Here is an 18738-nt window from a genome sequence, read left to right as displayed (position 1 = left end):
GGGTAAGATAGTCCCAATTTCTTATTTTTTACAGTGTGCTATAAATTTTATTACTAAGGAAAAATTAACTTACACTGACTTTTGTAAGTTAAAGAATATTAAAACCTCAAATTTGGCATTTCTCAATTTGAATCAAAATATTTTAAAAACTGCAAACATATGTTTAAAACAAAGTGGAACACAAATTCTTCAAACAAACAGCCCTGAACTTGAGGAAAGTTACCACTGGAATACTCAAAGTCAGATTACTAGAGAGCCACATACCTATAAATATCATATCTGGACCCAAAGAGCTAATTCTATAAATTACTTCGACTATGTTCACATTAAAGATGCTACTAAAGACAATGCAAGATGTTTTCTCCATGAGAACCCACAAAACAGACTGTGCTCTATAGAGAATTTGTTAATTTTATTTTCCTAATAACTGGTTTATTTTACCTTGGAAACTGCAAATCCTTTAAATGGTTGTGTTTCTGTCTTCACTATTAGCTATGTAAGAGCTAAGAACCAAATTTGTGACTCATCTTTAGACAGTGTACAACAAAAACAGTAATTAGTAGCATGTGATATTTTATGTGCCAGGCACTACGCCGAGTGTCTATTTATTCCTTGTAACAACTCTGAGCTATTACTTCCAGTTTAAAGTGAAGAAATTGAAGCTTAGCATAAGTAGTAACAACAGCTAACATTTAGTGAATGCTAACTAGGTTAACAGAAACTTCTGTTTTTCATTTTATTAACCTATTTAATTCTCATTACAACCCTATGAGGCATTATAATTATTGCATAAATATTTATTTTACTTTATATTTTTGGAACTGAAGTTGAGAGTTTAAAGATAGAAAATGAGAAGGTGGTAGAACATGTATTTGAATCCAGAGAATCTGGCTCCAGAGTCCAAACTTATATACACCATGCTATGACCTGTCCAAAATGAATCAACTGGCAAGTGACAAAGTGACTTGCCACAAGTCAGCTTATAAGTCCATGTCTTCCTATTCTTCCCTTTGCAGAGATAGTACTAATGAGTACCTATAAGATTCTAAGCACTAAAAATATATTACTCTTCAACTTAACCCTACAAGTATGTATAACCACTAGAGATGTTTGGTAACTTGTCTAAAGTCATACAACTAATAAATGACTGCAGTGGAAGTTGAACTTAAGCCCATACAGGACTTCATGCACTTAAGTTCAATGGCAACCTAACTCCAAGCTCCATGCCACTTTATAATTCTGGAAGCTGATAATGGTTTAGCTCTATTAGGTTTTACAAAAAGACAAAAACGGGAAGATAATTACTTCAATAAATTCACTCCACAAAGAGACATTTAAAGTTTAGAGCCCAAAACATCTTAATGTTAACAAAGGTCTCATTTTGTAAACATGGAAAGTGACATATACAAATAAGTTAAGGAACTATAGAGGGTCACATAACACATTAGGAGAAATCAGAGTTTAACTGATCACCACCTTTATATGCTGATATATGAAAACAGACCTTTATGATTAAAAGAAAGATCCTATGAAAAATACCAAAGAATATTACTGCTATCTCATTTTGTACCTTTTACTAGATGATTGAGATTATTAAATTAAAATTACTAAGGCAAGGATGACCTTAGGATACATTAACTTCTGCCATATGCAATCCAAAATATTAACAATGGAAAAACATAATAAAAAATGGTATCATACAATATAAAAGTCTATTCAACAGCTTTAATTTAAAATGTACTCAATTTCATTCATTTTTATTAACCTGAGGTGTAACTTACATACAATAAAATGAATGAACCAGTGCATTAAGTTTTGACATATGTATACATCATGTTACCACCACCCCAATTAAAATATAGAACATTCCCTTCATCCATGCCCCTTCCCAGTCCATCTCCTCCACCTTCTGCTCTAGGTATCACAAATCCTTTTTTTTTTTCCACTACAGATTAGTTCTGCCTGTTCTGGAATTCATATAAATGAAGTCACAAAGCATGCAATCTCTGATATCTGGCTTCTTTTACTAATTATAATGTTTCTGAGACGCATCAGTAGTCTGTTCCTTTTTATTTCTGAGCAATATTCCACACTATGCTTATCCATTCACCAGTTAAAGCAGACTAGTTACTTCCAATTTGGGGCTATTCTCAATAGAGCTGCTACAAACACTCATTTAAATATCTTTATGTGGATATATGTTTTCAAATCTCTCAGGGTAAACATCTAGAAGTGGAATTACTGGGTCACATGTTAAGCATATGTTTAACTTTACATGTGATAGTATGACTGCTCCACATTCTTGCCAAACGTGGTATTTTCAGTCTCCTTCATTTCAGCCTTTGTAGTGAGTCTATAGTGACACTCACTGTGGTTTTGGTTTACATTTCTAGAAAGATTAATAATGTTGAACATTTTTTTCATGTGCTTATTGGCCTTCTGCTTATCCTCTTTTGTGAAATGTTAAATCTTTTGCCCATTTTTAACTAAACTGTTCAAGATCTCATTGAGTTTTACACCTATTTTATATATTCTCAACATAAGTCCTTTGTCAGATAGACAGATATATATATATAGTGAACATTTCCCCTCAGTCTGTGGCTTGCCTCTTCATTTTTGTAGCAATGTCTTTTGAAGAACAGTTTTTAAATTGTGATAAAATCAAATTTATCATTATTTTCTTTTATGGCTAATTCTTTTTGTGTCCTATATGAGAAAGCTTTGCCCACCCTAGAGCTGTAAAACTATCTCCTATGTTGTCTTCTAGAGGTTTAATAGTTTCGTCTTTTGTCTTCAGGTCTACATTCTAGTTCTGTTTTATTTTTGTGAATGGTGTAAGGTGAAAATTAGTTTTCCATAGAACCAAACAAATATAAACAAAAAATTGAGTAATATCCTACTCAATTTTTTAAATTTAAAATTTATCCAACTCTATTTTTTTAATTTAAATTTGTCATTTTTAAATTCAAGAGCCATCCTGACTTAGTTATTGCTTAACTGCTTGCAAAGGAAACTGAAGAATACATCTCACATAAAAGAAGCAGATCTGCTTTACAATAAACTGAACATAAATGTCACTGCAAAAACACATTAACTTCACTAATGTCAAATAACCTAAATATCCATGTTTCATGGCATTATAATTTCTACAGAACCAAAAAATGTTTTTGAAGTTCTCACTATATTAAATGTTAATCTGAGATGTATGACAACCATCAGTAACTTAAACACAAATGTGCGTTAATCTTTAACCTGAAGACCCAGACCTTAGAGTACCAACTTATGAAGCTAGACAAGCTCACCTGAGTAGCTGCAGACTGACAGGAAGATGACGATGACGACGAGACAACAGGAATGTCAGACTGTACAGCAGCCACAGTGGTAGCGGGTGTGAAAATCAGCTGTACAGACAGAAAAACCAAAAAAATACCCTAAGACAAAAGAACATGTCCCACACACAATGTATAGCAGGCAAGAGAGACTGAAATTTGTGACAGAAAGACAATGCAGATTAGGACTGTCTCCTACGCAAAAGGTTTTACATGACAAGGAGAAGTTTTTGATAATAGAGAACTCAAAAGGAAAAAAAAGAAAAAACCATAAACATTTCTCAAACAGTCCATGATTCTGATGAGTAGAAAATAAATCAGTGCTCAAAAAAGAAAATGTATTTTGGCAATATAAAATCCACATACCAAATTTTTCCCCAAGTAAACTATTAATCTTTTCCTAGCTCAAAACTATTGTGGCAGGATTCCTAAAATGGAAGTTGTAATAGACAACCATTGTCACTGCTCTTGAATGCAAATTAAATTTCAGTGAGAAACATGAAAAGAAACACCAAAAAGTCTTTTCAGTCCTCTTTACCCCCAAAAGACAACTATGCCACATACTATACTATTTCACTCACCTACACAGGATCTGTGTGTAGTACAAACCTAGGTTGCTCTTGATTTTAAAGTATTTGTAAAGAAATAGTCATTCTAAGTATAAATGCCACAACATGTCAAAATTCAACAACAGCTTGCAAAAAAAAACTTTACATCAAAAAAAAGACATACTCAATTTATTTATCACCATCTGTTTAATTTTTTAATACTGAAACAATGCCATTAATTTAAAAAGGCAATACAATCCACTTAGAGATTACCCAATCCAACTTAGTACATTATGACAGTTGTTTCAAAGAACCTGTGAGTATCTCAAAATTGCATCAAAAGTTATACAACTCCTCAAAAACCATTTCTGTTTAAATTATCAACCAAGGGATCTTTTAAACTTCAGTTCTTTATATACTAAATTTAAGTGAATTAAACAACAAAGTATAACTTTCACAAGAAGGATTCAATACAAACAGCTAGAAGCACTAAACCTAAAAAGATGTTCTATCTATCATGAACCATATGAAACTGCCAGTTTTAAAAGTTAAAAACAGCCAAATAGCAATCATTTCAAATGGTTTCCCTAATTTTGAAGCGTGTGTGTGTGCTAAGTCGCTTCAGTCGTATTCGACTCTTTGCGACCCTATGGACTGCAGCCCACCAGGCTCCTCTGTCCATCGGATTCTCCAGGCAAGAACACTGGAGTGGGTTGCCATGCCCTTCTCCAGAGGATCTGCCCAACCCAGGGATCTAACCCCATCTCTGACGTCTCCTGCGTTAGCAGGTGGGTTCTTTACCACCAGAGCCACCTGGGAAGCCCAATTCTGAAGCTTATTATTGATTAAATAAGATATCATAGTGGGGTGGGGGGAGAGGACAACCAGAAATATGGTCATGTCTACTGAATAGTCTATAAATAAAAAGAGGGTCATTATCACTGCTTCCCATTAGGAATATAATGGAAACTTTCTTTGCAATTTTAGTAAAGAATTGGGAATCCAGATGTATATTCAGTTCACTGGATATCAAAATAAAAATAAATTCCTATCAGGGATAAGCTCTTCTCTAGCAATCTGTAAAGACATCAAATAAAGTAAATGTAAATGTCAACCAATTTTTACATTCCTTAAAGCTCAAGAAGTAAATTAGGAAATCAGTAGCCAAATTAACATTCTTATATTAACCAAAGATCAAAATGATCATAAGAACATGAATCAGCTTGCAGATTTTAAGATGGGAATAACCAAAGTTAAGACTCATCTGGTAAATTATCAAGAACTCCAATCCAACTTTCAGACGATTCCACAATATAAACTGCAATTAATAGTTAAAACCATGTCTTTAATGTTTCTAACAATTTCATCAAATCTAAAATGTCAAAGATACATGGTGATTTTATACATCACTGTAAGAACCAACTACAAGATGCCAATTATAAAATGCATCTCAGTTTTGAGATGTTAAAATATGAAAAAAGGTTTGAAATCAAAGAAATTTGATATTAAAAAATAATCACTCATGATACAGTATGTTAGCTACATCAAGAAGGCCTACTAATTTAAAGTAGAATTTTTCATGGCATAAACGTGTAGAGTTAATCACATACACAAAAAAATTGTTAAACATTCCTTAAGTATTAAAAATGTCTCCTACTGCATCAAATCAAGAAACATTTTGATCTCTCTCAAGTTTTTAAACACTGAAAAAATCTGGTAGCTCGTATCTTACCATTTGAGCTCGGAGATACATTTGAGCTTGGCTTGCCGTTAGGGTAGGGGAGGTACTCCCTAGTAACATAGTCTGTTGGGTAATACTGCCACTGGTAGAACTGGAAGCCTGGGAACGGCTTATTAACTGTGCAGGTGTAGGAGAAGTAGAGAGGTTGATCTAAGGAAGAAAACATATCAGGTCATAGGCTTCCATTTCTTGCTTCCATGTCATTGAATTTCACCAAGTTGCAGTTAGGCAATCAATGGTATATATTGTGGCTAAGGAACCTAAGAGAGGGCTTCATCTTTGACAGACCTGTCAGTTCTTAGGTGATTATTTGCACATATGCAAACAACAGCATGTACGGGTTAGTAATCAGGATGATTTTTAAGGATATTCTCATTGAGTTTCATAAGACTCCAACATCTTAAAATATCATTTCTACTACTTCCCAAAAATTAAGGCTATTGTTCCATTATTTCAATATTCCATGTAATAATTTAAAACATCTGAATCGACAGTTTATACTATTTTGTCATTTTCTGTCACATTTTGAGGGATTTCTGAAATGAATAAAAGTTAAAACATAGATAATCCATTCACATGTATAAAAACATACACAGAACTAGTATAATCTCTTTCAAAAGTTCTAAGAACAGAATTGTTACTTGTCATACAGATGGAAAACTCCTTAATATTGGCTAAAAGATTAAACTATAAAAACTAAAACTGTTGTTAAAGAATAAATTAGTGCATGGTCTACCTCTAGGCTATAAAAGAGACTAGTAACCAGTTTCATCTGTGAAGGCAAAGTGGGTAGGACAGATAGGGAACAGGGCAAAGGGACACACGTAAACCACGACATCATGTATTATCCACTTAAAAATATTTTTAATGATAATTAAAATCAACCTCTAGAAAAGGGAATGGCAACCCACTCCAGTATTCTTGCCTGGAAAATCTCATGGACAAATGAGCCTGGTGGGCTGCAGTCTATGGCAATGCAGAGTCGGACACAACTTAGCAACTGAACAACAACACACAATCGGGCAGACTGTGATTTGGGGAAACAGTTCTTGGTGAAAATGTGACATAAAATGAAGACTGAAGTGACCGAGAAATACGGAATACAGAGTTTTGTAAGAAGTTAACATTTGTGTATAGAATAATAATTGCAAATATTCAAACAATAAAGTCCATGGCTAAAGGAAAAAATCCAACCTCAAATTCTTTTTATGGACAATGCATAGAATAAAATTAAGAAAATAAAAAATAGTTTATTAGACTTCTGATTCAAGGAACAAGGCAGACTGAGCTAATATATCCATTTGCCCAAATGTACTCACTGAAAAGGAAGATTAACATGAAAATTACAATAATATATAGCTGAACCCAAAAAAGGGGAGGGGAAAGGGAAATTTTCAGGAGCCAGAAAGGAAGAAACTCAGATACAAGATCCAAGTAACAGCAAGGCAACCTAGAGAGATACTGGCCCACAGAGCTAGAAGACCTGATTTTGAGCCTATTTCACGGGACCTAAAAGTAAATCTCCTTCTGAGCCAATATCCTCAAAAGGGCTCCTCAATATGTGAAAAGCAGCTGGGAAAGCTCTGCCCATGCGTCCTGAAAAGCAGCAAGAAAGCTTGGTATATGCCCCGTTCCCAGTGGAAGGAGAGAGGTTTTTATGAGAATCAAAACTCCAGGCTTGTGCCATACAGGGGTACACCACCGGCACAGTTCCATAACCTATCCCAAAGCATCACCATTTGGACTAAACCAGGACATCTGTTAACCTCAACAAGTGACTGAAGGGAGTTGAGTGAAGGTTATACAGGGGATCTCTCTGTACTGTTTCTGTAACTTCTTGAGTCTATAATCATTTAAAAATAAAAAATTAAGAAAACTGCATAGTGGGTACATTGAGTTGGTTAACTAACTCTTGAAATTTATTTGTATCTTTTAAATATTTCCTAATTTTAATGAAATATCGTCCATGGAATTTTCCAGGCAAGAATACTGGAACAGACTGCCATTTCCTACTACAGGGAATCCTCTTGACCCAGGGATATAACCAGCATCTCTTGTGTCTCCTGCTTTGCAGGTGGATTCTTTACCACTCACGCCACCTGGAAAGCCCAACTAAAATCTGTAATTCAGTGCATAAATATAAGTAATAAAATACAAAAAATCATTCTATAATCTGGCTTTTATTCCTAGCACACCACTAAAATCCCATTAGCAAAAATCACCACTACCTTATGACAAATTCAGTGGATTCTTCTTAGAAATCTTCTTTTTCAATCTTCTTTACCAGCTCTTTCTAGCCCACCCCCCAAACTCTTCCTCTGTTCTCAACACTTTTCCTCTTCAATTCCTAGATTATCCTATCTACTCCCATAGTTTGAAATAATTCAATCCTAAAGATGCTCAATCCTTGATGACAAATCCTTCCTCTCCAGGTCCAAATAAGTAACGGAATACATCTTTCTGGATGTCTCTTAAACTGACTCAAACCCAACATGTTCAATCACCAAACTCATTGTCATTCCTCCTTAAATCAGCTTCTCCTCAAATGGCCACTGACATCTTCTAACACTCTCCCAAGACAGACTATCAGGAAATCATCATAATTCCTCCCTCTCCTATAACTCACACACAGAATCAGTCACATATCTTACTGTTTCTATACCTCTATCTTCCTCAATTTCATTTTGATTTTGAATCACTTTGAGTCCCTGATCCCACAGCACTTCCAACTACTTTACCAGCTGCAAACTGATCTCCCTGCTTGAAATATTATCTCCTTTGACTTGCCAGATAATCCTTCCCATTAATTAACCATTTAAAAATCTCTGGTAACATTCAAATTCCCCTGACTACCGCTCTAGTATCATCTCTTCCTACTCTTCCATACGAACCCTTCACATTAGTCATATGAAGCTACTGACAATGTCGTAACATCTCAGGCCTTTGTGGCTTGGCAACAATGCTCCTGACGTAATTGATAATTGAGCATGACCTACGACTATGCCCATGACCACACATCTTCCCCACCCCGTGTAGTAAATAACTCCCTCTTAAAAATCACCTGCTAAGCTTTTTAAGACATCCCTATACCCCACAGTAGAACTGACTATTCCCTCTCCCTTTATGCCTGTTATCTTCTATAACTTCCATATACTTGTGGCACATACTTCTATCTCACTCGTCTAAACAACGATTTTTTTAAGAGTGGGGCCCATGTGTTATTTATCTTCTTATATTCAATATCTATAAGACAGCCTTCAATCAATGTTAATTAACTTAATGAATGTCATATAATTTTAAGGCATACTTCATACTTTAAATGTAATATCACACAGAGTGAGTGTGTGTGTAAGAAGAAAAATCAATTCTGGTACAGCCCCTAACAAAACACAGTAAAAATGCAAATAGTGTGGTGATACTAGTTTCACCTCTATCTTTGATGTGTTATATAATAAATTATTAATCAGATGAGATCAGATGCTCAGTCGTGTCCGACTCTTTGCGACCCCATGAATCACAGCACGCCAGGCCTCCCTGTCCATCACCAACTCCCGGAGTTCACCCAGACTCACGTCCATCGAGTCAGTGATGCCATCCAGCCATCTCATCCTCTGTCCTCCCCTTCTCCTCTTGCCCCCAATCCCTCCCAGCATCAGAGTCTTTTCCAATGAGTCAACTCTTCGCATGAGTTGGCCAAAGTACTGGAGTTTCAGCTTTAGCATCATTCCTTCCAAAGAAATCCCAGGGCTGATCTCCTTCAGAATGGACTGGCTGGATCTCCTTGCAGTCCAAGGGACTCTCAAAAGAGTCTTCTCCAACATCACAGTTCAAAAGCATCAATTCTTTGGTGCTCAGCCTTCTTCACAGTCCAACTCTCACATCCATACATGACCACAGGAAAAACCATAGCCTTGACAAGACTAACCTTTGTTGGCAAAGTAATGTTTTTGCTTTTGAATATGTTATCTAGGTTGGTCATAACTTTCCTTCCAAGGAGTAAGCGTCTTTTAATTTCATGGCTGCAGTCACCATCTGCAGTGATTTTGGAGCCCAGAAAAATAAAGTCTGACACTGTTTCCACTGTTTCCCCATCTATTTCCCATGAAGTGATGGGAATTATTAATAACCCTCCACAGAAAACATATTCTTTTTCTACACCACTCCACAAACTTTTTGGATAAACCCTTGCCCCAAAGATTAAATCACTTAGCAGAGTAAAACTGGTCCATGTTTTCTGACTCATTTTGGCATACAGGGTGCTTTCCTATACCCTGAGAGCTTGTTAATTTGGGTCACTCTACAGTAATAATGCCTTGCCACTGTTTTCCAGTCAGCGATTCTTAAAAAATAAAATAAAAAAGGAAGATAGGTACGTAAGCAGGAAGGAAGATACTCTAATAAAGGACAGACCACACACTCTTTAAACAAAAACATAAGAGTCTTCTTAAAAACTGACTGGCTGATAGCTAAAGTGCTTGAGAATACTCTGTAAGGAAGGAGAACAAAAAGTATTTACAACCAGAATGCTTTCTTTTTCTTAAAAAAGAAAAAAAGGAACTAAGAAAACAGTAACCTCCGAGCCACCTGCATTTCACTTTGTCAAAGTTGTGAGATCAAAGAATAAATGTTTATTTTTAAGTTCCTGATGGCAAGCACCATTTCACAGTGTCTACTAACGAAGGCGTAATCCATAAGGGCAAGATCAGTATCCAACCCTGCAAGAAATCCTTTCCTTTCCAGAACTGATATGCTCTCCTCTATTTTCTGCTCTGCTCATCTAAACCAGATGCCCTAAACTCTTTGCATCATCTTATCTGTCACTTCTATCTCAACATTCATAATTCCCTTTCATTTTAAAGCCTTGGCCAATCCTGTCACTTCACAACCCATCCCCACACTCCATAAAAGAACTTACTTCTTTAGCCTTATTACTGGAAACTCTCCCTCTACTGACACTACAAGTCACCAGAGGAAACCAAATCTGCAAAGAAAAGCCATGTAATTTCCAACCACTCCTTGGTGCCCCCAATAGGAGGTTACACAGAGTACTCCCTGAAACCAAAGCCTATTTGAGACCCACTACAGCCATTTGGGCTCCAACATCACTGCAGATGGTGACTGCAGCCACGAAATTAAAAGACGCTTACTCCTTGGAAGGAAAGTTATGACCAACCTAGATAACATATTCAAAAGCAGAGACATCACTTTGCCAACAAAGGTCCGTCTAGTCAAGGCTATGGTTTTTCCTGTGGTCATGTATGGATGTGAGAGTTGGACTGTGAAGAAGGCTGAGCACCAAAGAATTGATGCTTTTGAACTGTGATGTTGGAGAAGACTCTTGAGAGTCCCTTGGACTGCAAGGAGATCCAACCAGTCCATTCTGAAGGAGATCAGCCCTGGGATTTCTTTGGAAGGAATGATGCTAAAGCTGAAACTCCAGTACTTTGGCCACCTCGTGCGAAGAGCCGACTCATTGGAAAAGACTCTGATGCTGGGAGGGATTGGGGGCAGGAGGACAAGGGGAGGACAGAGGATGAGATGGCTGGATGGCATCACTGACTTGATGGACGTGAGTCTGGGTGAACTCCGGGAGTTGGTGATGGACAGGGAGGCCTGGCGTGCTGTGATTCATGGGGTCGCAAAGAGTCGGACACGACTGAGTGACTGACCTGAACTGAACAGCCATTTGACTTATTGGAAAATACCCTGATGCTGGGAGGGAATGGGGGCAGGAGGAGAAGGGGACGACAGAGGATGAGATGGTTGGATGGTATCACCAACTCGATGGACACGAGTTTGAGTGAACTCCGGGAGTTGATGATGGACAGGGAGGCCTGGCGTGCTGCGATTCATGGGGTCACAAAGAGTCGGACACGACTGAGCAACTGAACTGAACTGACAGCCATTTGACTGATCAGATTCCATAAGGTGCATCTACAGAGAGACATGGTACACTGATATTAGAAGGCTGAGGTGTGTCTATATTCAATAGCATGAAAATATTTTTATGACCTACTGCTAAGTGAAAAAAATTGTAGAACATGTAGAATACCAGTATCTGCATGTACGGATATATACATACCATACATGTGGAAAACATGTTAAGAGAGAAATGACTACACTATATATACATACAATAATCATACTCATAAAACTACCTGATTAGATTTTATATCAATATATACACATACACACACATTTGGAAGAATAGTCACCAAAATGCTAGAGGTGAATCATGCCTACTAGGGGTAAAATTTGGTAGTCATTTATATTTTCTTTTTCAAAGTTTTTGTCTTTTCTATGTAGTAGTATTAACTTGAGAATCAGAGAAGAAATGTTTTCCTTTCTTTTATATTTAGTACAGTATTTTGTTTTTATCACATTAAAGCAGCATATACATTTTCTTGCCTCATTCAGTGGGAATCTGTATGTGAGTAATTCAGATACCTAGAAGTATAAAATATTACATAGAAAATTCAAGTAATAATACCTATCCGTGAAGGATTTCCTTTTTAAGAGACCACATATTTTTAATAATGAAGTGAAGTAAAATGCCTATCCTTTTTATTATAGAAAATCATTATTTCTACTTTCTGCAATACAGGCTGTAAAAACAGCAGCAAAACAATCAAACAAAAAACTTCATGACCTCCTAACTGCCCTCAGACTTTGACATCCTAAAAAAGTTGCAACACTGAAACAATTAAAACACTGGAAATAATGGTCCAGCAACAGAAATGGTTACATAAGATAAAGTGCAGCCATACTGTGTGCAACACCATAGGGTAGCTCAAGTAGCTGAGTGAGATAAACAGCTCTGAAGACACACTGTTAAGTATAAAAACAAAATGCAGAACACCTACCTGTGTTTATGGTGTGTTTAAAAAGTTACATATTAAACACATATGCATACACTTCTTATACTATTTATGTTCTTAATGTATAAATAAAGACCTGAAAAGATATCCAGCAAACTGAGGAGACAGATGGGACTGAAGGGGAAAGAAAGAAGGCTGAAGAGGACTTAACACTTTATCTGCACTACTGGAATATTTTACAAGAATCCAGTATAACTGTTCACAACCATTCAAATATGCAGGCTACAGTTTTATTTTAGATTGATGTTAAGTTGTGGAGTAGATTTCTAACTATCAGTTAAAATTAAATATTTTCAGAATCCTTGAAAACAATGAGTTTTAAAACTTAAAATACCTTCTAAAATTAATAGATGTATCTATGGTTTTAAACAAGTAATTTTCCCTCAGATAAATTCATAATGAATTCATTTGATATGTAATTGATATGATTTATACATTTTTTTGAGAAAACTGATCATTTATAAGGTTCTTGATCTAAAAACAATCTCACCAATAAGTACACTCTTAGGAAATTTTTTAAAAGAGCATTACTAGATAGAAAGACACATAACATTCAATACAAGTTTACTTATAACAACAAAAAAAGAAAACAAATAGAAAAGTTAAAATTGCCAGGAAGCGGAAAAGTTTTGTTTTTTTTTAAATAGAGTACTATGTAGCCATTAAAAGTCATGTTTATAAAACAAAAAATACTGAAGATAATGGGCTTCCCTGACAGTTCAGTTGGTAAAGAATTCGCCTGCAACACAGCAGATCTGGGTTCAATCCCTGGATTGGGGAGATCCCCTTGAGAAGGGAAAAGCTACCCACTCCAGTATCTGGCCTGGAGAATTCCATAGACTATAGTCCATGGAATCGCAAAGAGTCGGACATGACTGAGCGACATTCACTTCGCTGAAGATAATGGTCTGAGCATACCCATTTGCTTCTCCCTCCTACTAACTGAAACAGCAGTCAAGACAATAACAAAAATGATTGGCGGAAACAAAAATACAAATTTAGACTGTGGGACAAGTGACCTGAGCTATTTAAAAAAAAAAAGGAAGGGGGAACAGGGGAGACTTTTTATATTAAAGGAAAACAGGACACTCACATGCAATGTGTGAGCCTTAAGTAAATCTTGGGAAAATGTATTCTGGAGACTACTGAGGGAATCCAAATATGAGGCATATACTAGATATTGTCTCGATATTACATTTCTTAGGTGTGATATGTGACTGTGGTTATGTAAGACAATCTCCCTCCTGGATAATACATGCTAAGTACTTGGGACTGAAGTGTCATGATGTCTTTAACTTATTTTAAAAATGGTCAGGAAACAGTGTATAAATAGAGAAGAACTTAACAACTGGTGTAAACAGCTACATTACGAGTACACAAGGGTCAATGCTTAATCTTACCATTTTTCTGTGGGTTTAAATGTTTTTTCCAAAAAGAACTTAGGGGATTAAAAAAAACAGAATCAGAGAAAACACACATACAGCAAAGAGAGAGAGAGAGGAGAGTACCATCTGCATTTCTGTAAGACCTAAAGAACATGGGATAATATTAATGGATAAAACAGAGAAGGAAGCTATAATCCAGAATACAGGAGGAAACAGATTAGAGTGGATTTAGACTCAGAAAAGCGTCTGCCTCCAATGCGGGAGACCCGGGTTCGATCCCTGGGTTGGGAAGATCCCCTGGAGAAGGAAATGGCACCCCACTCCAGTACTCTTTCCTGGAGAATCCCATGGATGGAGGAGCCCGGTAGCGAGCCTGATAGGCTACAGTCCACGGGGTCACAAAGAGTTGGACACAGCTGAGCGACTTCACTTTCACTTTTACTTTAGACATGAAAGCAGAGGTAAGAAATGGAGCCAAACACTGAAAGATTTTATCTACAGGTTTGTTTAGAAAACAGACTTACCATACATAACCCCACCCCTCTCCCATGCAGAACAGGCACCGAGACCTAGAAAGGAAGGAGACTTCTCTAAAAGTCAAGGAAAGGCTAGGCTTCTAGAGTGGGTACTCACACCTGGAAGTAAAACTCTCCTTACTCTGAAACTGTTAGGCTCACCAGCCTAACAGCGAGCTTCTAATCTGTAAACCTTCAATTCTAAACCTGCCAAAGATATATCCTTCCCACTGTTACCACTAATGCTATTTCCACATGCAAAGACAGAAATCTTAATCAGTCTTTCCACTAAGAAAAGGGAAAGAGGTCTGTTAGGGCCAGACCTATCTTCAGAGCAGTGGAAGAAAGCCATGCTGATTAATTTATATAATCATCTACTCTTAAATATAAACTTTAAGCATTTTAAGAGAACACTACTTTCTAAGAGAAAAACCAACAGCATGAAAGGAAAAGACCAAGATAGTTTCTAAGGAATATAAATGATTCAAGAAAAAGAATTTTGAAATCTGATAACAGAGATCTAAACATTTCATCCATAACAGAAAAACAGGATTCAAGGAAAAAGAAAATGCTCTTAGAAATTGGAAATACGAAGGCTAAACTAAAATTTTCTTTTAAATGTAAAAAGAAGGGGTTAAAAGGGGGGAGGGGGCAAGGAAATATGTCACAACAGAATAAAAAGATAAAGACAGAAAATAAGTAAAAAGCTAAACAAAGTAAAGGTTCAATCCAGAAAGACCAATATCCAACTAAGGAGTCCAGAAACAGAGGACAGAGAAAAACAGAAGGAAAGAAATTTTTGTTAAGACTTTTTTAGTTTCATACACATGAATACTAAGTTTCACAGTAAGAGGGTCCAAAAAGTGTCCTGAACACAATGACATCTAGACAGCCTTCATGAAACTCCAGAAAAACTAAACAGGCACACCTAAAAGCCTGAAGGGAAGAAGTACCAGTTAGTACTGATTTTAAGACTTAAATCAGCCTTTTCTTTGGTCATGCTAATAATTTGAAAACAACGGTTCCTGCTTTCAAGTTTCCTAAGAAAAATCATTTTCAATATAGAATTTATATACAAATAATTATGAAAAAGGTATAGGGGAGGCAATTTTTAGGCCTACAAATATTCCAAATTTACAAGCAAGTTTTTAGAATATACTCCAGTAAAACAAAACTCCTATCACAGTGTTCTTTGACTATTTATATGTCTGCAGACTATATCCAATTAAAGGCAACAGGCGAAGAGGGCAGCAGAGGATGAGATGGTTGGATGGCATCACCAGCTCGATGGAGATGAGTTTGAGAAGGCTCTGGGAGATGGTGAAGGACAGGCAGGCCTGGCGTGCTGCAGTCCATGGGGTCGCAAAGAGTGGGACACAATTTAGCAACTGAACAACAGCAACAAGACTATATCCACTGTACTCTAAGACCATGGTTCACTTCAGATACTTGGCACCTAACACAATGCCTGGCACCAAGTAGGTATTCAGGAAGGAAACACTGGCACAGATTATCCTCAGGAGTCTGGGAGACGAACACAGAATCCCATTCAGGAATGAATCTCCAAAACTAAGCTCTGCTATTTCAGGATCATGAGCTCAGGATTGAGTCCTCTTCTCTCAAACTCCGTGTATTTTTTAAAGCTCAGCTTAAGTCCCATACAGAAAGCCTTCTTTAACTACCCAGTCCCCAAAGATCTCTTTTCTGTTAACTCCCACAGAATTTATCACTTGATTATATACTGCTACGTTGTTTACTGTTTGATATGTCTAGGCACACTGTGTCTGACGGAAGCGACTTTGACTCCCCCAGGGCAACTAGCACAGCATAACACAATAAACCTGATAACTGGCTGGCTGCTCAAAACTACCAATGAAAGAATCTTATCACCGAGGTCAGGACTCAGACTGTCTTCTACAATGCAATTTCAGGCAATCAGAATATATCCTAAAATGATTCTCTGGACTGAAGATAAACCACTTGCAGTAATCAAGAATTAAAATTAATAACTATGTATTGCATACTCTAGTTGATGATTATAATTAAACTTCATCTTTCAACAAATATTTATTACATACCTACTATGTGATATGCATTATTTTTCATAACATATAGAACTATTTTAAAAAACCCTGACTAAACATTATTTAACATTTAAACCACTGGTTCTCTCTTTTTTAAACAGTACCCTTTCTTCACACACTAACTTACTCAGAATTCCCAGATTCAAACATCACAGAACTGTTCTGTGGCAACAGAAGTTGAGGGGAAGGCTCAGAGCCCCATCCCTCTTAGTCTGCTGCGGCTGCCTTCACAAGGTGCCAGACTAGGTAGCTCAAACAGAAATTTATTTCCCACAGTTCCAGAGGCTAATAAGGAAGTCCAAGATCAAGGTGCAGCCAATTCAGTTTCTGGTGAGAGCTCTCTGCTGGCCACCTTCTCACTGTGTCCTTTCAGCAGAAAGAGGGACACATTTATGTGTCCACTTCTGGTGTCTCTTCCTCTGATAAAGACACCAGGTTCACTGGATCAGAGCTCTACACTTATGACCACATTTAACCTTAATCACCTCCTTAAACTGAGAATGGAATGGCAATCCACTCCAGTATTCTTGCCTGGAGAATTCCATAGACAGAGGAGCCTGGCGGGCTATAGTCCATGGGGTTGCAAAAGAGTCAGACATGACTGAGCAACTAACACACCTCGTTAATAGCCCTGTTTCTAAGATAGTCACATGTGGGTTTAAAACTTCAACATACCAATTTGGGAGGGACAGAATTCAGTGCACATTCTGGTTCATCTCCTGAAACTTCTCCTTGATCTAAACCCAGGAATATATAGATGAAAAGACTAAAAACCATCTAATTAGACAACTTAATTTTACATGAAAGAAAAGTGGGGTATAAGGAGGTTAATCACTTGCCCTAAGTCATGCCACCAGTTAGTCACAAAATTAAGACTAGAAGCTAGGTCCCTCATGTCCTCCATTCTACCAAACTCGCTCATAATACTCCACAATGGGTAGTAAAGTCATCAGGTACCCCGGTGACTGGAAATGTCAATGAGATGTACAAGACGTCACCAGTCCTGCCAATAGCCATTTGGCTATATGAACTCCAAACTCATATAGCCAATGTCTACTCAACATGTATGGGTGGGTGTCTAACACACATCATGTCTAAAACCAAACTCCTGATTTCCTTTTCCAACACCTTCTTTGGCAGATCGTTCCAGGCACTCAGGCCAAAATACTACAGTTTATCCATGACTGTTTACCTTTCCTCACATCTTTTAGTCAATCCCTCAGCACCTACTATTAGCTATTTTCCAAACATCCAAATTTCTATAATAAAATATTGGTGGAACAAATATTCAGAATCTTGCTTACCGCTTTTTACCACATCTACTGTCACCATGATGGTCCAGCCCCCAAAATATCTCTCTCAGATTACAGGAACCATTTAACCACTCTCCCTACTTCTATCATTGCCCCCCTAGAACCTACTCAACATTGTAGCTGTTAAAGTCTATATGAGATCACGTCACATCCCAAATAAAATAACTTTCCAGCAGCTTCCCAACTCATGCTGAATAAAACCCAAGGGTTTAATAATCTTCTTGTGATTAGATAATTTCCTCTCTAAAGTTCTCTCTAAACATACTCTCACTTTCATTCCACACCTGCCACACCATCCTCCTTTCTGTTTCTTAAGCATCTTTGCCTCCCTCACCCTCCTTCACATGCCATTTTTATTAGCAATGCTTTCCCTGACCACCCTAATTAAAATAGGAAATTCCTTCATCCCATTCCTCTTCATTGCTTTATTTTTCTCTACAGAGCTTACCACCAACTAACATATTACTTACTATCGATATACCCCTAGTTCCATACAGATTTTGTCAGCTGTGTCCCAGTACTAGAGGAGTATTTAAATGCTCAATAAATATTTGTTGAATAAATGAGTGAATTATGAATGAATAAAGTCATTAAAACTAACTGGGCTTCAAAATCTCAAAACCACCTGGTGGTCCAGTGGTTAAGACTTTGTGCTCCCAAGTCAAGGGGCACAAGTATGCTCCCTGGTCACAAAATTACGATTCTACGTGGTGCAGCCAAAAAAAAAAGGCTCATCCTGTCTGGCATCAGAGCTAGAAAGTTATAAAAAAAAAAAAAATAAAGTTTTTCCTTTTTAATAGAACAGTACAGTGAATTCAAGTCAAAACATCCGGGATTAATGTAGATTCTAAGGCCAAAAAACAACAAAGGGAATGAGACACAAAGAGCCCTGGAATCATTTAGAGACTTACGACTGCAATTTCCAGCCACGTAATCCTTTCCAGC

General features: G+C 37.0%; 1 protein-coding gene across 5 annotated transcripts in view; it reads right to left on the bottom strand.

Moving 5' to 3' along the window:
• The window catches only part of PHC3 (polyhomeotic homolog 3), an 84034-nt gene that overhangs the window by 52006 nt on the left and 13290 nt on the right, over positions 1-18738 (bottom strand). For 4 of the 5 annotated variants that reach the window (XR_003511075.1, XM_027541430.1, XM_027541439.1 and 1 more), the window contains exons 5-6: positions 5610-5768; positions 3303-3401 (exon numbers count right to left, since the gene is read on the bottom strand). Coding sequence is in view for 4 of the 5 variants with exons in the window: in XM_027541430.1 (XP_027397231.1) it covers positions 3303-3401; positions 5610-5768 (258 nt within the window). In the remaining variant the exon portion in view is untranslated. The remainder of the gene's footprint in view (positions 1-3302; positions 3402-5609; positions 5769-18738) is intronic. The other variant, XM_027541451.1, reaches the window with a different exon arrangement.

The sequence above is a fragment of the Bos indicus x Bos taurus genome, chromosome 1 (genome assembly GCF_003369695.1).
Source record: "Bos indicus x Bos taurus breed Angus x Brahman F1 hybrid chromosome 1, Bos_hybrid_MaternalHap_v2.0, whole genome shotgun sequence".
NCBI classification, from domain to species: domain Eukaryota; kingdom Metazoa; phylum Chordata; class Mammalia; order Artiodactyla; family Bovidae; genus Bos; species Bos indicus x Bos taurus.
This window is presented reverse-complemented; position numbering and strand designations above follow the sequence as displayed.